The sequence below is a fragment of the Microcaecilia unicolor genome, chromosome 5, assembly GCF_901765095.1.
Source record: "Microcaecilia unicolor chromosome 5, aMicUni1.1, whole genome shotgun sequence".
Classification (NCBI taxonomy): Eukaryota; Metazoa; Chordata; class Amphibia; order Gymnophiona; family Siphonopidae; genus Microcaecilia; species Microcaecilia unicolor.
Genome location: NC_044035.1, coordinates 53,389,199 through 53,409,661, shown reverse-complemented (window position 1 = coordinate 53,409,661; position 20,463 = coordinate 53,389,199). Strand labels below are relative to the sequence as shown.

Sequence of the window (20,463 nt, the reverse complement as noted above, 5' to 3'; positions counted from 1 at the left end):
CTAGCACTTATGGTCATGAATGTTATATCCACACTCATAAGTATTACTGTGCTACATTTAGGCGCTAGGGTTTATAGAATTAGGGGGTAGATCTGCTCTTCTGAAGTAGTCTGTGAAAAGTGTAAGGCTATTTATAGCTAGTCTGCATGCTGCTTTAGATTCTTTAATTTGTAATATTTCAGTTTGTATTTTGTATTTATTTTAAAATGTCTAGTCCGCCTACAACTAGGTGGACCACAAATCAGCATACATAATAAAAAAACAATCAAACATATAAATGACAAGTGACCGACTCACCTGCACATGCACAGTAGAGACTTCCCTCTCTGTCCCGCCCTCGCGTCAAGACGTGATGATGTCAGAGGGCGGAACAGAGAGGGAAACGGCCGCTGCCGCTGGAGCCTGCCCTGGAGACGAAGCAACATCGCCAGCACACCAACCTCCACCCCCCATCCCCTACGCCGACGCCGCTCCTGCCCCCCTCCGTATTGGGCCCCCTGCACTGACATGACAGCGCCTCTCACCTCCGTGTGGAAGCGCTGCAGGCAGCAGCAGAGCGATCTGCTGCTGCCTGCAGCGCTTTCACACGGAGGTGAGAGGCGCTCTCATGTCAGTGCAGGGGGCCCGGCACGTAGGGGGGAGGGAGCGGCGGCGAGGAGGGTAGCTGGACATGGGGGGAGAGAGGAGGGTTGCTGGACATGGGGGGAGGGCTGCTGGATATGGGGGGAGGGCAGGAGTGAGAGGAGGGTCGGTGGACGGGGTGAGGCCAGGGGAGACAGGAGGGCTACTGGACATGGGGGGGAGGGCAGGGAAGAGAGCAGGGTTGCTGGACATGGATCGATAGAGGAGAGGGCAGGGGAGAGAGGAGGGTTGCTGGACATGGGGGGAGGGCATGGGAGAGAACAGGGTTGGTGGATGGGGGGGGGAGGCCAAGGGAAAGAGGATGGTTGGTGGACGAGGGGAGGCCAGGGGATACAGGAGGGCTGCTGAACATGTAGGGGGAGGGCAGGGGAGAGAGGAGGTTTGCTGGACATGGATGGATGGATGGAGGTGAGAATTATTACATTTTGCAAAACATAAATCTCTCCCGTTTTAACGGGCTTAACGGCTAGTAAGACAATAACAGGCAATGGAGTATACAATATTCAAAAAATAACAAGCAAAATCTTATCTTTTCATTACTTTTCATTCTTTAATTGTTTTAGAGCTGCATTTTGATTAAAATTTGTAATTGCGATTAAAGGTATGTTATTTCTTTATTTATTTTCCCATTGCAGCTCCTTGTGACTCTGGGCAATGGAGGCTTAAGTGATTCATCCAGAGTCACAAGGAGCTGCAGTGGGAAAATAAATAAAGAAATAACACACTTTTAATTGAGCGATTAATTGCAATTTCAATTTTTATCGAAATGCAGACCTATGGGGGGTGGTGACGCTTTTTTCAACAAATAGGAATTAGATTGGGTAATAAAATAATTCAACCTTAATAAAACTGGTGTAATTTGTATGCTAAATTGTGAGTCCTCTAGAAGCAGAAAATACCTGCAAATAATCTGTACAGCGCTGCGTATATCTAGTAGTACATAAGTAATGCCATACTGGGAAAAGACCAAGGGTCCATCGAGCCCAGCATCCTGTCCACGACAGCGGCCAATCCAGGCCAAGGGCACCTGGCAAGCTTCCCAAACGTACAAACATTCTATACATGTTATTCCTGGGATTTTGGAGTTTTCCAAATCCGTTTAGTAGCGGTTTATGGACTTGTCCTTTAGGAAACCGTCCAACCCCTTTTTAAACTCTGCTAAGCTAACCGCCTTCACCACTTTCTCCGGCAACGAATTCCAGAGTTTAATTACACGTTGGGTGAAGAAAAATTTTCTCCGATTTGTTTTAAATTTACTACACTGTAGTTTCATCGCATGCCCCCTAGTCCTAGTATTTTTGGAAAGCGTGAACAGGCGCTTCACATCCACCTGTTCCACTCCACTCATTATTTTATATACCTCTATCATGTCTCCCCTCAGCCGTCTCTTCTCCAAGCTGTATAGCCCTAGCCTCCTTAGTCTTTCTTCATAGGGAAGTAGTGCTATAGAAATGATTAGCAGTAGTAGTAGTAAATCTAAAAATCCCACCTCTTCTTTGTTTCCAGATCCAGATACTAACCCTTACTATTCACAGCTATAAGGATCACTCAGGGCCCCTTTTACAAAGCGGCGGTAAACCCAATGCGGGCTTACCGCTCACTAAATAGGAAGTACTGCCGGGCTTCCGCAGCAGCCCGGTGGTATTTCCCACGCCCAGCGTGCCATCATATTTAGCGCTACAAAAATATATTAATTTTTGTAGCACCGAGGTGTACCCAGCGGTAGTCAGGCAGTGCTGAACGCTGCCCAGTTACAGCAGGGTTAGCGCGGGAGCCCTTACCGCCACCTCAATGGGTGGTGGTAAAGGGAGGTAGCGGTAAGGGCTCCCCCCCCCCCAAATGGATGCGTGGCAAATGCTTTACTTGCTGCACAGTCATTTCCTGCAGAAAAGTAAGACTACCTTTTTACCAGCTGCGATAAAAGGGGATCTCGGCTTGCATTAAAAACACGCGCCAATGCCAGTGCAGGCGCCCTTTTGCTGCAGTTTGGTAAAAGGGGACCTCAGTTACATCTTACAAATTTCTTCTGCTTCAATGCTGGAATGTAAGGTGAGGTTCCTGTCAGATAGCAGCCAACAAATGCTGCACTCAAGCCCTTGGAGGTATTCACCCTTTCCACCACACACTTACCTGTAGCTCCCATGAAGGACTTTGGTACTTTAAAAGAGCAGCACCTGGAACAGAAGCTGTTTCCACAGTTGCTGCAGTTCCGCTGAAGAAAAAAAGGAGAGACTAGGTCAGACAAGCAGTCTGATATTTACATTGGTATTAATATTGATACCTACAGTCAGAACTTTTGGACCACCAAAATACAACAGTATAAGTTCTAGGCCTGAAGACTTCAAGAGATTAAAGAGAAAGATGGTGAAGACAAGTGGCACATAAGAACAAGAAAATGAAAAGAACAAACAGCCACCAAAACAGAACACTGTAGACAAACCTAATGAGTTTCATTTTTTTGCTACCAACAGCAGCCCCAAAAAGTATTGACGAGATCACTCTATCTAAGGTTAACAAGTTACTTAGTGCAGTTTACGTCTAGATCTGCTTGCAGTGGAATATAATTCATATGGTTGATGACCTTAAGAAACCACTACACAGAACAAAACAGAGTACTTTAAGTACATAAGAATAGCCATACTGGGTCAGACTAATGGTCCATCTAGCCCAGTATCCTGCTTCCAACAGTGACCAATCCATGTCACAAGTACCTGGCAGAAACCCAAATAGTAGCAACATTAAGTGTTAATTACCACCAAGTCTTTCATGCAAATAATCTGACGGCAGCTTAGGTCCATAAAGCTGATCTAGTCTGTTGTATTCACTTCCTGGTACAATGGTATGTCTTCTAATCAATTTTTATGACTGGGTAGCCAGATAATTGGATTGGAGGAGAGCATTAGATGTGGCACACTTAGATTTCAGCAAGGCCTTTGAAACCGTTCTGCATAGACATCTTTGAAATAAAATAAGCATCGCTGTTATGATCCTAGGTTAGAAAATGGTTCTGTGGTAAACAACAAAGGATAATGGCAAATGGGGTTAAACTGAGGAAAGGGGTGTTACCTGTGATTTGCTGCTGAAAAGATTTCTCCATAGCCTGATTCTTTTCAACATTTTTCATAAGTGATATTGAGGAAGGGCTAAGGGTTGACTTATTGTGGATAAATATTAAAATCTGCAACAGATCAAAAAAGATATAAAGGAATTGGAGAAGGTGCAGAGAAGGGCGACGAAAATGATAAAAGGGATGGGACGACTACCTTATGAGGAGAGGTTAAGACGGCTAGGACTCTTTAGCCTGGAGAAAAGGCGGCTGAGGGGTGATATGATAGAGGTCTACAAAATAATGAGTGGGGTAGAGCGGACAGATGTGAAGCATTTGTTTACGCTTTCTAACAATAATAGTACTAGGGGACACAAGATGAAATTAGAATGTGGTAGGTTTAAAACAAATTGGAGAAAGTTTTTCTTTACTCAGCGTGTGGTTAGACTCTGGAACTCATTGCCGGAGAAGGTAGTGACGGCAGCTGGCCTTGCTGAGTTTAAAGGGGGTCTGGACAGATTCCTGAAGGAAAAGTCCATTGATCGTTATTAAATTTTGGGTTTTTGCCAGGTTCTTGGGGCCTGGATTGGCCGCTGTCAGAGACAGAGTGCTGGGCTTGATGAACCTTTGGTCTTTTCCCAGCGTGGCAGTGCTTATGTACTTATGTACTAGGGTTAACATCCTGGAAGGTATGAAAAATATAAGGAGGAATCTAGTCAAGCTTAAGAAATGTTTTAAACTTTGGAAGCTAAGATTTATTGTAAAACAAATGCAGATCATACAAGTGGGCTATAAAAACCAAGTGAGAGTTTCTTTTGTACATTCAAGAGGGTAAAGTTCTTTTGTGCACACAAAAAAAAACCCAGTTGGATTTGGGGTGACTGCATCTGACGATCTTAAAGTGACCAAAAATTAAAATAAAGAACAAGCAGAGCAGATGCAGAAAGTCTTCTATTAATCCTCTTTGCTCCCTGGCTGATGCCCAGGCCTCAGCTCTGACATGGGCACAAGCATCAGAGGTCATCTGACCTACTGACACGTGTGGCAACCTCTCAGCACACACCGTCAACGAATCAGAGACAAGTCTTACATGTGCGCACCAGAATGTTCCAAGTTCCAACTTCTGTTTCTTGCCTGCATTGCTACGGCTAAAACCCAAAGAGAGACAGAGAACCGACCTGAATTTTTTTTTTTTTTAGATACTATTAAATTCTTGTGGGGACAGGTTAAATTCTTGCGGGGACAGGTGGGAACGGGTTAGGACTGGTAAGATTCCAGCAGGGTTGAGTGGAGACGGGTTAGATTTCTGTCCCTGTGCAACTCTCTATTTGGGAACCACTGGCATAGGGAGAGGAACAGCCAGCAGGAAAAAGGTAGTAATAGTGCCTCTGTATAAGTATTTGGTGAAGCCTGATTTGGAGTACTGTGTGCACCTTCAAAAGGATGAAGACTGGATGAAGGTTATCCAGAAAGTGACTACTACAATGGTCTTTGTCATAAAGCATACGGAGACAAACTTAAATATCTGAACATGTATACCTTAGAAGAGTTGTTGGTCCATATTAAAGAACTACATAAGTACATAAGTAATGCCATACTGGGAAAAGACCAAGGGTCCATCGAGCCCAGCATCCTGTCCACGACAGCGGCCAATCCAGGCCAAGGGCACCTGGCAAGCTTCCCAACGTAAACATTCTATACATGTTATTCCCGGAATTGTGGATTTTTCCCAAGTCCATTTAGTAGCGGTTTATGGACTTGTCCTTTAGGAAACCGTCTAACCCCTTTTTAAACTCTGCTAAACTAACCGCCTTCACAACTTTCTCCGACAACGAATTCCAGAGTTTAATTATACGTTGGGTGAAGAAAAATGTTCTCCGATTTGTTTAAAATTTACTACACTGTAGTTTCATCGCATGCCCCCTAGTCCTAGTATTTTTGGAAAGCGTGAACAGACGCTTCACATCCACCTGTTCCACTCCACTCATTATTTTATATACCTCTATCATGTCTCCCCTCAGCCGTCTCTTCTCCAAGCTGAATAGCCCTAACCTCCTTAATCTTTCTTCATAGGGAAGTCGTCCCATCCCCGCTATCATTTTAGTTGCCCTTCGCTGCACCTTTTCCAATTCTACTATATCTTTCTTGAGATGCGGCAACCAGAATTGAACACAATACTCAAGGTGCGGTCGCACCATGGAGTGATACAATGGCATTATAACATCCTCACACCTGTTTTCCATACCTTTCCTAATAATACCCAACATTCTAATCGCTTTTCTAGCCACAGCAGCACACTGAGCAGAAGGTTTCAGTGTATTATCGACGACGACACCCAGATCCCTTTCTTGGTCCGTAACTCCTAACGTGGAACCTTGCATGACGTAGCTATAATTTGGGTTCTTTTTTCCCACATGCATCACCTTGCACTTGCTCACATTAAACGTCATCTGCCATTTAGCCGCCCAGTCTCCCAGTCTCGTAAGGTCCTCTTGTAATTTTTCACAATCCTGTCGCGATTTAACAACTTTGAAAAACTTTGTGTCATCAGCAAATTTAATTACCTTGCTAGTTACTCCCATCTCCAAATCATTTATAAATATATTAAAAAGCAGCGGTCCTAGCACAGACCCCTGAGGAACCCCACTAACTACCCTTCTCCATTGTGAATACTGCCCATTTAACCCCACTCTCTGTTTCCTATCCTTCAACCAGTTTTTAATCCACAATAGGACATTTCCTCCTATCCCATGACCCTCCAATTTCCTCTGTAGCCTTTCATGAGGTACCTTGTCAAACGCCTTTTGAAAATCCAGATACACAATATCAACCGGCTCCCCTTTGTCCACATGTTTGTTTACTCCTTCAAAGAATTGAAGTAAATTGGTCAGGCAAGATTTCCCCACACAAAAGCTGTGCTGACTTGGTCTCAGTAATTCTTGTCCTCGGATGTGCTCTGTAATTTTGTTTTTAATAATAGCCTCTACCATTTTCCACGGCACTGACGTCAGATTCACCGGTCTATAATTTCCCGGATCTCCCCTGGAGCCTTTTTTAAAAATCGTCATTACATTGGCCACCCTCCAATCTTCCGGTACCACGCTCGATTTTAAGGATAAGTTGTATATCACTAGCAGTAGCTCCGGAAGCTCATTTTTCAGTTCTATCAAACTTCAAAAGAGGCTAGGTTTCTGGTTGAATTGTACCCTCGTACTCCTAAAATATATAATAAATAAGACTTTACTGGATCATCTGGGACACCCTATTGTTTCCCTTAAGTCCTCAATATTGGAACCATTATCAAAATTTGAGGATGTATTTTTGAAACAAGAAGCGAGGAAGGTGCAGTCCTTTTTGAAAGATTCTTCTCAATTGCTTCGAATTTCAGAGTCTTTATCACAGTTGTCAGATGCATCCTGGTTATGTTGGATATCAATTCACTTTAAACAAATATTTTGCAGGACAGTGCATTACAAATTATTGCAGAAGTAATGAAGAAACGCATACAACCACGAAGAATACCTACAGAATTTTTGGTCCAATTGGAAAGGCTGGTGATTGAAAAGAACTACTTTTGGTATAACAGAAAGTTTTATCAACAGATCAGTGGAGTGGCAATGGAAGCATCTTTAGCCCCCTCCATGGTGCCCCTTTTGTGGACTATTTGGAGACATCATTTATTTATCCTTTAGAAGGATTTTGATCAGTTATTCTATGGAAGAGGTTTCTAGATGATCTTTTCTTTATATGGTCTGGAGGGGAGGATTCATTGAAGACATTTGTGCAATTTTTTAACACCGTGGATCCTAAAATTAAATTTACAATGACAACTAATAGATTTAGGATAGAATTTTTAGACTCAATTTATCGAAAGTCAGTTGAGCGTAATACTCTTTTACAATTTGGGAGGTTTCACTCATATTGGTTAAAATATGACCTTCCAGTGAGCCAGTTCCTGCACCTTCGTCACATCTGTTCATCTTTGCAAGAGTTTAAATTCCATGCGAACTGCTTGAAAGAGCACTTTTTGAATAGGAGTTACCCTAGGAAGGAGGTTCGTCAAGCCTATTTGCAGGCTAGATTTGCAAACAGGACATTACTTTTACAAGAATCCGTATCATCTCCAAGTCAATCTTTGATATGTGTTTTGCCATATTCTAAAACAGGCCAAAAACTGGTTAAAAGCGTGCGGCAACATTGGCATGTTATTCAGTTATATATCTTTTCAGCATTTCCCATTATAGCTTATGAATGGGGAGAAGTTTTCGACAATTGCTGGGGAATATGAAGTTTGATCAATCTGTTTTATAAGAAACCACCTATACAAATTAATCCTGTGGTCGATGTCAGTGGTGTTCACAAGCTATTGTGGGACAGAGTTGGATAGATCCATGGACTCATTATCAGATAATAGCTAGAAGTAACACTTCTTGTAGTAGTCAGAACATAGAATATATTATCATCTGTCCATGTGATTTAGTCTATGTGGGGCGGAGTACCCGTCCCATAAGAGTATGCTTGACAGAACACAAATCTAGGATTGTTTCTCAAAATTTACAGGCACCATTAGTACAATATTGGGTATCAAAAGTTCATTCTGTTTCAGTCATTCGATGGGGAGTTATAGATAAGCTGATTGAGAGGTGGGAGGGTGGCCCTGGAGAAAATTCTGAATTATTGGGAATAACGCTGGATATTTCAACTGTGATCTATAATGCTGGCAGAGCTTAATGCAGAGATTGTGTGGATGATGGCAGTTTAGCCGGGAGTGAGGGGAGGAGTTTTGAGATAGTGATATCATAAGGGTGGTATTACATTTAAATACAGCAAACGTGGGCGCCATAATAACTGGAGAAAGAAATGTTAACCAGTGAGCTGACCCTTGAAATTTTTGGTATGTTTAATAGTTGGTTTGGTGGAAAATTTTAGCATTATATATCATATAAGCTTACTTTATTGCAGGGGGAAGTCCTTGAGACAGATGGCACGAAACATGATTCATGTCTGACAGTAATCCCCCACCGACAATCTTTCAAGACAATGAGTACTTAGCTATTCTATGTAAACTTAAAGTTTCAAGTTTAAGATGAGATATATTGGGAAGGTATTTTTCACTGCCTGATCAGTGAGGTGGGTGCTGTAAATCTTGCAGTTTGAGTTTTGTACCAGCAAGTTGCACTGCTGAGATCAGCAGGAGTTAATGGTCAGGACTGTGGGATAGGTGATGTGCTTTTGAATGTAATGACACACAGCAGAGATTTGCCAAGAGGGAAGTGAAGTTTTTCAACTGTACCTTAGAAGAACGGCAGAATAAGGGAAATACGATGGAGGTATTTAAATACCTCCAAGGTATAAATAAGCAGGTGAGCCTCTTTCAATCGAAAAGGAAAATGTGGAAGAAGAGATCAAAGGATGAAGGCAAAAGGAGGTAGCTGCAGAAATAATAAAAGAAAATATTTCTTTACAGCAAGGACAGTGGATGCGTTTAACAGTCTCTCAGTGGAGGTGGTAGGGATAAGGACATTATCTGGATTCACGAAACCATGGGATACGCATAGAAGATCTCTGAAGGAGCAAATGGGATCTGAGTTGAGCATTTGGCATAGATAGAGAGAATGGATGAGCTGTATGAATTTTTTCTGCCCTCGTGACCTCTGTTTCTTTCTTTATTTGTTCTTATATCCCACATTATCCAAAAACAATTTTAGTTCAATGTGGCTTACATACATTACAAAAGTTGAATTACAGAGACTGAGATTTGAAGATTACAAAACGAGAGAACAATTTTGCAACTAGTGCAGCGTTATGATGGTCAATGGAAATACTTTATGAACAAGAAAGTTTTGGGAGATTTGCAGAAGGACAGGTAGTTATCATTATGTCTTATTTCTCCTGGAAAAGTGTTTACCTTCACTTCTTCACAATAAGGATGTTCTATGCTTAAACCTAGCTTTTCTTTTTTGTAATTTTGTTACTGCTTTTCCTCCATCACCATCCTAGGGAGGCTGTTTTATGCATTCATCACTCGTTCTATGAATAAATATTTTATAACTGTGACCTTCTAAAAATTCACTGGAGGATATCTGACCCTTTCTACTTCCCTAACCCACCTCCAACACTTCTCCCACTCTCAAGGTTATTCCCTATCCCCTAACTCTTCATTCTCTCATTCCCCTTCCTACTTATGCAACTTGGACGGACATTCTTTGCTGGTTGACTATCCCATATCTCCCTCCAAGAATGCAGCTGCAGTTTTTGGCACTGTGTAGTTTTAAAAGAGCTTGCGTTAGACAGCTCACAGCCAAGGGTATCATATACAGAGATGTTACTCCTGAGTCTGCCCTCATCAGAGCTTTCAACATGAGAAAGCAGCCAACTTGTTGCTTAATATAGGCTGGGAAATCAGATAGCTGCACATTGCTCCATTTTTAATAATCAACCCTAGAACATGAAAAACAACCTAGAAGAAAGAATTGCTGGGAGAAGCAAATAGACTCTGATATTCGCACAGCCACACTCTTGCATGTGCCCCAAATATAACCCTAACAAGTTCTCTTCTCACCACTCTCCGATATAAATTAAGGGTTCGATAAGCAAATTTAAACATGCAATAAAGATCACTTGAAATAACATACATTAACTCTAATCTGGGTCAACCCTCTATAGACCTTTCTAATCCTCTATTCCACTGTGCCATCAAAAACAGCAGGGAAGCCAGCTTCCTCTACTCCCAATCAAAAACTTTATAGAGCTCTGCTATAATTTTCCTGGTGCCTTCTAATTGCATAAACTCAAGCTCATATTCTGTCAGACGCCTACAACTTCATCTCCAACTTCAAACCTTGCAATTGCTTTGTGTAATTCACAAGTCTTCATATGTTGTATGCCTTTCTCTTTCCAGAGATGGCCCAGGCATCTAAGCCAGCATCCCACCACTCCTGCAACTCAGGATTAAAAAGGTATGAATAGAGAGAGACAGATTCTAATGCGTGAAATGGGAGAGGGTCCCATGCCTGAAACCTGTGGTATCTGTTCAATGATGACACCTTAACTAGCTCTGAATATCCCCCTCACCAGATGGGAAGTGGGATCCAATGCCACCAGAGCTGGAAGCCTCATAGGATCTGCCTGGCAAGCCTCTAAATAAGGCAAACTAATTAAGCTACCCAATAACAGCTGAGTAGGTTGGATAAAAGCCACTTCCCCTCTAACCTTGGGCTTGCATAGCATTTTCATTGCAACCCTAATCAGTTTATGATTCCAGATAAAACTAGACAACTCATGAATTGAGTTTTGTGAAAAAAAAAATGAGATAGTGAATATGGTACATGTTGGAAAAGGTAAAAAAGCCTCGACAGAATATTCATTTTTAGCACAGCAATATGACCAGCTCAAAATGTGAATGCATTTTTAAAGTCTTTTTGAATTTTGTTTACAACTGGGACATAATTATTCTTGTATATATCAGAATTTTTGCTAAGAATATTACAGACTTTTTTGTCAATTTATAATGCCCCAGGCAGCAAGGGATATCCCAAACTGTCCACAATCTGACTTCTGTTCTAGCATCATTCAGAACTGAGCAGAAATCTGACAGACATCCATTCATCTAGACCCTGGGAATCTAAAGTGTGCATAAAGAATCTTCACCCAGGCCACTAAACACTCAGAAAAACTGAATTTATCTAAGGCTATGAACAAAAGGCCATCACATTCTGCCAAAAGGCTTTCTGCATGGGTAATTACGTCAGCCCTGCAGCAACCTCAAATCATTTTGCAATAACAAAAGCACAGGCACTTACCTGTAGCAGGTGTTTTCCGAGGACAGCAGGCTTTATATTCTCACAAGTGGGTGACGCCGACCCGCATCGCCCGGTCCGGAATTTACCAAAGTCTAACAAGAGTTTTGTGAAGCATGAGACACACTCCACCGTGCATGCATGAGTGCCTTCCCACCCACTGCAAGAACGCGGTCTCCTCAGTTTAATAATACAGCAAAAAATAAAGTAAAAAACTATGAAAGAGATAACTCCGGGAGGAAATTACGTCACAGTTAGGACATGACAGCTTGATTCTGAAGTTCCATCGGAGCGGGATTAAAAAATATGCTACACCCTTTCAAATTGTGATATTACTTGGTCTAAGGATGTCCCAGATCTGTGGAGAGATGGCAGCAAGGAAGAAACTTGATAAATTTAAATTCTCAGCGGAGAAGTGAGGCAGCGGTTCAGCTGTGCAGCAGAAGCTGGTGAGGTTCCGTTCTAAGGTGGCAGATGAAGATTCAGAATCTGAGCCCAACCACGCAGAGCTGCTGGAGATTGACGCTGAACTCACCAAAAAAGATGTCGCTGGTTTGTTTAAAGACTTAAAAGCTGATCTGGGAGCGGTAAAAAAGGATATTCAAGCAACAATTTCAGAATTGCGTGGAGAGTTGAGAGATATTGGCAGCCGTCTAGAGCTAACGGAAGAGCAGATGGATGGATTCGCTGAAGAGGTGCAAACACTTCAAGCAGAGCTTAAAATGGAGCGCAAGAAGTGGGAAGATTTACAAGTTGCTATTGAGGATCTTGGAAACAGATCCCGACGCTGCAATTTACGTTTTAAGGGAGTGCCTGAGGAGGCACAGTTTAAAGACAGTGCACAAGTGGTGCAGGAGATTTGCAGTTTCATTTTGAACTCTGGTGAGAACACCCCTGGTGTCTCTGAGGGGGTTAAGGTTACATTAGACAGGGCTCATAGGAGTCTGGGGCCCCAGAGGGATGCTGTGCCACGTGATATTATTGCATGATTCCATGACTATTTAGTGAAAGAAGCAGTGTGGAAAAAGACGAGATCCTTGGGGGAAATTCTGTGGAATAATTGTAAAGTCCAGATTTTTTAGGATTTGGCCAGGGCCACTCTTCAGCGACGCAGGGAGCTCCATGAGGTGACTTCTTACTTACAGTGATCCAGCCTGAGATACTATGGGCTCTTTGCATTTGGATTACAGTTTACAGTGGGTGCCCAGACCCGCAGGGTTCAGGCTTCAGTAGAGGCTTGGAAAGTTCTGCAGAATTGGGCAGCTCAGACCTCCTGGCCTCCGCCACTATGACATGGACATCGAGCTCATCTGTTAATCTGCAGTTCACTTGGCAGAAGGTCGGTGTGGGCAAGGGTCGCTCTTCACCTGGAAGTCAGAGGATGGAGAGCCAGAAAACCTGACTAATTCTGTGACCTGAGTGACCATGACTATGAAGTGGTGCAGCTCAATTGGAGGATTTATTGTGTTGAATCAGTTGGATTATCTGAAACGGTTTCAAATGTTTGGTAATATTTGGGGAGTTCTGTTGTTTGAGGCTAGCTGGGAGTGTGGATGAGTGACGGAAGGTGTGTGTGGGGGGGGGTATAGAGCTCATTTTGGGGTGCTTTGGTTGATTTATAGGAGTAGTGAGGGATGTTCATTGTGTTGATGTGAATTTGCCCCGGTGATGGCGTCCTACCTTAGGGAGTCAACTGACTGGTGGAGGTGGTCAGTTGTTTGGGGGTTCAAGGAGGGGGGTCGGGTGGGGGTTTAGGGTGGGTTTGAATGATCCAGGTAAGAGATGTATTATTTTTCGAGAGTTAAGACGTTTTAAATGGGATGTGGTCTTATTCCAGGAAACTCACATAAGGAAAAAAGATGTAGCATTGCTTAATAGTAGAGATTATAATGTTTGTTATGCACATGCAGACCCCCTGGGTGTGGGGGGGGGGGGGGGGGGTAAAACAGGGGGCTTGGCAATTTATATTAAAACTGGACTACCCTTTGTTAAAGAATCAGTATTTCGGGATGCACAGAGGAGGTGTCTTGCTGTTGTGGGTCGTTTATACGATCAACGAGTTACTTTAATTAATTTATATGCCCTGAACGTAGGGGCAGGGGGAATTTTTAGACTCTGTGAGGGAGGATCTTTTTCATGTTCAACTGTACAGTGCTGCGTACGTCTAGTAGCGCTATAGAAATGATAAGTAGTAGTAGTAGTAATTTTGTTTCTGGAGAGGTAGTTCTAGGTGGGGATTTTAATTTAACATTAGCTACCCTAGACCATTCCAAAGGGGGGTGGGGGGACAGCTCTAGCTCATAGAGAGAAATTATCACAATTGATTAAAGAACTAGATTTGTTGGATGTGTGGAGATTGCAGCACCCTGGTCAAAGCTCTTATTTTTTTTACTCTCATGCGCAGCAAACCTACACGAGGACTGATATTCTCTGGTGTGGCCGGTCATTGTGGGGCCAAGTGCAGGATGCTGAAATTTGGAGTATACATGTTTCTGACCATGCCCCAGTTTGGGTTCAATTATGTGGTCTGCAGTGTGAAAAGCGCCTTACTTATTGGAGGATTAAAGAATCAGTTCTGGATGATGTGAAGATTTGTCAGGAGATACAGAAGGTTATTAAATCCTATCTGAAATTTAATGACACGGGAGAAGTTTCTGATGGTACTCTTTGGGATGCCCTAAAGGCAGTGGTATGGAGACACCTTATTACGTGGGGAGCGCGGAGAAAAAGAGAACAGTGAGTTAAGGAGTTGGCCTTCGCTCACAGCTGGTACGTTTAGAGACACTGCACCAAAAGAGGGATGACCACAAAATCGTATCCCAATTGTTGGCTTGCCAGTGTGAATTACAAGTTTCAGGTGGAGCAGATGGAATTTCATAGGCGTATGGTCAGACAGTTTTTTGAATTTAGTAATAAGGCAGGACAAATGTTGGCTCATCATCTTCAGAAGCATTGGTTAATGTACACTATTACAAAAATTAAGGGACCTAGAGATGTTCTTTATTTCCGTGACGTAGACATTCAGCAACAGTTTGTTCAATTTTATACCAAATTATATTCTAAGGAGATGGAGGTTCTACTATCCATGATTTCAGAATATATAGTTGGCTGGATTAGAGGAGTTAAATGATACTGATCGAGAAGGATTAGAGGGCCTCATAACTGCTGAGGAGATTCAAAGCATGGTAAAAGATCTTAAAGGTGGCAAGGCACCTGGATTGGACGGGTACACTGCAAACTTCCATAAGATTTTTGCTACAGATCTGGTCCCACTTTTGAGGAGGGTGAGTAATGCTTGTTTTGAAGGTAAATTACTTCCGCCTAGTATGCATGAAGCAGGGATTTCAGTGATTTTAAAATCGGGGAAGGACCCTTCAGTTTGTGGCTCGTACAGGCCGATATCTTTACTTAATGTGGATGTAAAGATATTGGCAAAGCTCAAGCCTAACTGGCTAGGTAGGGTGCTTCCCCAACTTATTCACACTTATCAATCTGGATTTGTGCCCCGGCGACAGGTGGCAGATAACATACGGAGGACCTTGAATATTATTTGGGCAGCGCAGACCCAGGGAGATTCTCTAGCTTTGTTGACAGCAGATGCCGAGAAGGCGTTTGATAGGGCAGAGTGGCCCTTTCTTTGGGAGGTCTTGCGTAGAATGGGTTTTGGACCTAAATTTCTGGGTTGGTTACAATATCTTTATGAGGACCCTGTCACTCGAATCAAAATTATCAGGGGTTATTCCCCACAGTTTCAGGTTTTGAGGGGAACTAGGCAAGGTTGCCCACTCTCGCCATTATTATTTGTATTATTTATTGAGCCTTTTGCTAGCAGAGTTCGGCTTCAATCTGATATACGGAGGCTGTATGTTGGAGAAGTGGAACACAAGATAGCGTTGTTTGCTGACGATGTTTTGTTTTATGTACACATGCCTCATCTAACTCTGCCCATTATAACCCAAGAACTTATTAGTTTCGGGAATCTATCTGGATTTAAAGTTAATTATGATAAATCGGAATTTTGAGGGGTTACCATTCCAGAGGCAGAGGAGATCAGGTTGCTGCTCTCTTTTGCTTTCCATAGGGCAAGAGTTAGTTTTTGGTATTTAGGTATTCAGATTTCAAAAGATCTCACTAAATTATATGCTTTGAACTATACCCCTTTGTTAACACAGTTACGTCTGGATTTGCATGGTTGGAAAGAGGGATGGATTTCATGGTGGGGCAGGATAGCAATGGTTAAAATGAATCTGCTGTTTATGTTTCAGTCTTTGCCTCTGCTGGTGCCGAGATCGGAGCTTTTGAGGTTACAGTCGGAAATTTCTGGTTTTGTCTGGGGGGGGGGGGGGGGGGGGGGGGGCGTCCATCGCGGTTACCTAAGAACGTGATGTGGGGATTGGTAGATCTGGGTGGTAGGATTATGCCTAATTTAGTGTGGTATTATTGGGCTGCACAATTAAAGCTTATTTCTATTTGGAGCCACGGGGCTCAATCTCCCACAGCTATCTTGGAACAACACTTTGTGATGGATTTCTCTCTGGATGCTGTTCTATGGGCTTCCCTTTCCACTCCAGCTTATAATCAGCTGTCACTCAACCCATTTGTGCCTCATTTGCTATCCCTGTGGGTTTTTTTTAAAGCTTAGGTTGCGGGGTTCTCGTGGCTCCACATCGTTTGCACATGTTGCTCAGGAGCCAGAGAAAATAAAGGCTAAAGAGTTAGCGTTCCAGAAATACTAAAAATCTCAAGTAGAGGAACACGGGGAGGAATACCGGATGAAACTGAAAGAAGCCAAGAGAGAGGTACGTCTGGCGAAGGCGCAAGCGGAAGAACAAATGGCTAGAAATGTACGGAGGGGAGACAAAAACTTCTTCAGGTATATTAGTGAAAGGAGAAAGACTAAAAAGGGGATTGTGAGACTAAAAGATACAGCAAAACGCTATGTAGAAAATGATGAAGAAAAAGCCAATTTGCTAAATAGATACTTTTGTTCTGTTTTTACTGAAGAAAATCCTGGGGAAGGACCGAGAGGGACTGACAAAAGTACACCTGAGAATGAGGTGGATAGAGCACCATTCACGGAAGAGAGTGTGTATGAACAACTTGGAAAGCTAAAGGTGGACAAAGCCATGGGGCCGGACGGGATCCACTCCAGAATACTGAGGGAGCTCAGAGAGGTTCTGGCGGGTCCTCTTAAAGATTTGTTTAATAAATCCTTGGAGACGGGAGAGGTTCCGAAGGATTGGAGAACGGCGGAGGTGGTCCCTCTTCACAAAAGTGGGGATAGGGAAGAAGCTGGAAACTACAGGCCGGTAAGCCTCACTTCGGTTATTGGAAAAGTAATGGAAGCCATGCTGAAGGAAAGGATAGTGAATTTCCTGGAAGCCAATAAGTTGCAAGATCCGAGACAACATGTTTTCACCAAAGGGAAATCGTGCCAAACAAATCTCATTGAATTCTTTGACTGGGTGACAGGAGAATTAAATCAAGGACGTGCTATGGACGTCATCTACTTAGATTTCAGCAAGGCTTTTGACACGGTTCCCCACAGGAGGCTCTTGAATAAACTAGAAGGGCTGAAGATAGGACCCGAAGTGGTGAACTGGATTAGGAACTGGTTGACGGGCAGACGCCAGAGGGTGGTGGTAAATGGAGTTCGCTCGGAGGAGGGAAAGGTGAGTAGTGGAGTGCCTCAGGGATCGGTGCTGGGGCCCATTCTGTTCAATATATTTGTGAGTGACATTGCCAAAGGGTTAGAAGGTAAAGTTTGCCTTTTTGCGGATGACACCAAGATTTGCAACAGAGTGGACACCCCGGAGGGAGTGGAAAACATGAAAAAAGATCTGAAGAAGCTGGAAGAATGGTCTAACGTTTGGCAATTAAAATTCAATGAGAAAAAATGCAAAGTGATGCACTTAGGGAGTACAAATCCAAGGGAGGCGTATGTGTTAGGTGGGGAGACCCTGATAGACACGGGCGGGGAGAGGGATCTTGGGGTGATAGTATCTGAGGACCTGAAGGCGATGAAACAGTGCGACAGGGCGGTGGCCGTAGCGAGAAGGTTGCTAGGCTGTATAGAGAGAGGTGTGACCAGCAGAAGAAAGGAGGTTTTAATGCCCCTGTATAAGACGTTGGTGAGGCCCTACCTGGAGTATTGTGTTCAGTTTTGGAGGCCGTACCTTGCGAAGGATGTTAAAAAAATGGAAGCGGTGCAAAGAAAAGCTACGAGGATGGTATGGGAGTTGCGTTCCAAGACGTATGAAGAGAGACTTGCTGACCTGAACATGTATACTCTGGAGGAAAGGAGGAACAGGGGTGATATGATACAGACGTTCAAATATTTGAAAGGTATTAATCCGCAGGCGAATCTTTTCCGGAGATGGGAAGGCGGTAGAACGAGAGGACATGAAATGAGATTGAAGGGGGGCAGACTCAGGAAAGATGTCAGGAAGTATTTCTTCACGGAGAGGGTGGTGAACGCTTGGAATGCCCTCCCGCAGGAGGTGGTGGACATGAAAATGGTAACGGAATTCAAACATGCGTGGGATAGGCATAAAGGAATCCTGTGCAGAAGGAATGGATCCACAGAAGCTTAGCTGAAATTGGGTGGAGGGGTGAAGAGGGGTTGGTGGTTGAGAGGCTAGGATAGGGGAGGGCAGACTTATACGGGGTCTGTGCCGGAGCCGGTGATGGGAGGCGGGACTGGTGGTTGGGAGGCGGGAAATACTGCTGGACAGACTTATACGGTCTGTGCCCTGAAAAAGACAGGTACAAATCAAGGTAAGGTATACACATATGAGTTTATCGTGGGCAGACTAGATGGACCGTGCTGGTCTTTTTCTGCCGTCATCTACTATGTTACTATGGAGCCAGCTTTTTTGGTGGGGGTTAGGAGGCCGCTTTTTCTTACTTGGGCCCAATATGGTCTTGTTTTAGGGACTTTTTGGATGTGGGGGACATGCACTCGTTTGCAGAGCTGCGGGAAACTCATGGGTTGTCCCCATCTGATGTATTTCCATATTTACAACTTAAGCATTATATGTGCAGTCAGGGGTGGTTAAGAGAGGATCTGGATGATACCGAACACTTTGAAAACTTGTGGGGTTCCCTATGGAAGTTAAAAGGGATTACCACTCACATTTACCAATTTTTTTTTAGAAGGAATGTGTTTGTTAAGCTTCCTTATATGAAGGCTTGGGAGGGGGATATGGGTTGTGAATTATGTGTGAATGATTGGAAGGCAGTGTGTTTGGAGGTAAAAAAAAAGCCTCTATTTGTGTATTCATAAAAGCGAATGCATTTAAAGTCTTGAGTAGGTGGTATTATACACCAGACAAAATCAAAGTCATGTTCCCTGGGTTCACAGATCTATGCTGGAGATGTGGCAAAGAAGTGGGTTCCTTTTTTCATATTTGGTGGACATGTGACCTTGTGCGGGGGTTTTGGAAGACTATTACGCAATGTACGTCCACAACATAGTAACATAGTAGATGACGGCAGAGAAAGACCTGTACGGTCCATCCAGGCTGCCCAACAAGATAAACTCATATGTGCTACTTTATGTTTATACCTGACCTTGATTTGTATCTGCCATTTTCAGGTCACAGACCGTAGAAGTCTGCCCAGCACTAGCCCCGCCTTCCAACCACTAGCCCTGCCTCCCACCACCAGCTCTGCCACCCAATCTCCGCTAAGCTTCTGAGGATCCATTCCTTCTAAACAGGTTTCCTTTTTGTTTATCCCATACATTTTTGAATTCTGTTATCATTTTCACCTCCACCACCTCCTGCGGGAGGGCATTCCAAGTATCTACCACTCTCCGAGAAAAAATAATTCCTGACATTTTTCTTGAGTCTGCCCCCCTTCAATCTCATTTCATGTCCTCTAGTTCTACTGCCTTCCCATCTACGGAAAAGGTTTGTTTACGGATTAATACCTTTCAAATATTTGAACGTCTATTATATCACCCCTGTTTCTCCTTTCCTCCAGGGTATACATGTTCAGGTCAGCAGGTCCCTCCTCATATGTCTTGTAACGCAAATCCTATACCATTTTTGTAGCTTTTCTTTGCACTGCTTCAATTCTTTTTACATCCTTAGCAAGATACGGCCTCCAAAACTGAACACAATACTCCAGGCGGGGCCTCACCAACAACTTATACAGGGGCATCAACACCTCCTTTCTTCTGCTAGTCACACCTCTCTCTATACAGCCTAGCAACCTTCTAGCTACGGCCACCGCCTTGTCACACTGTTGTGTTGCCTTCAGATCCTCAGATACTATCACCCCAAGATCCCTCTCCCCGTCTGTACATAACACACTCTCACCGCCTAACATATATGTCTCCTGTGGATTTCTACTCCCTAAGTGCATCACTTCGCATTTCTTTGCATTGAATTTTAATTGCCAAACCTTAGACCATTCTTCTAGCTTCTGCAGATCCTTTTTCATGTTTTCCACTCGCTTCCGGGTTTCCACTCTGTTACAGATCTTAGTATCATCCGCAAATAGGCAAACTTTACCGTCTAACTCTTCGGCAATGTCACTCACAAATATATTGAACAGAATCGGCCCCAGCATCGATCCCTGAGGCACTCCACTACTCACCTTTCCCTCCTCTGAGCGAATTCCATTCACCACCACCCTCTAGCGTCTGTCCGTCAACCAGTTCCTAATGCAGTTCACCACGTCGAGTCCTATCTTCAGCCTGTCAAGTTTATTCAAGAGCCTCCTGTGGGGAACCGCGTCAAAAGCTTTGCTGAAATCTAAGTAGATTACGTCTATAACACGTCCCTGATTCAATTCTCCAGTCACCCAGTCAAAGAATTCAATGAGAGTCGTTTGGCACGATTTACCTTTGGTAAAACCATGTTGTCTCGGATCTTGCAACTTATTGGCTTCCAGGAAATTCACTATCCTTTCCTTCAGCTTCCATTACTTTTCCAATAACCGAAGTGAGGCTTACCGGCCTGTAGTTTC

General features: G+C 43.5%; 1 protein-coding gene across 1 annotated transcript in view; it reads right to left on the bottom strand.

Moving 5' to 3' along the window:
* The window catches only part of ZFYVE27 (zinc finger FYVE-type containing 27), a 198,841-nt gene that overhangs the window by 6,590 nt on the left and 171,788 nt on the right, over window positions 1-20,463 (bottom strand). The window contains exon 11 of the mRNA XM_030202901.1: window positions 2,773-2,854. Coding sequence (XP_030058761.1) covers window positions 2,773-2,854 — 82 coding nt within the window. The remainder of the gene's footprint in view (window positions 1-2,772; window positions 2,855-20,463) is intronic.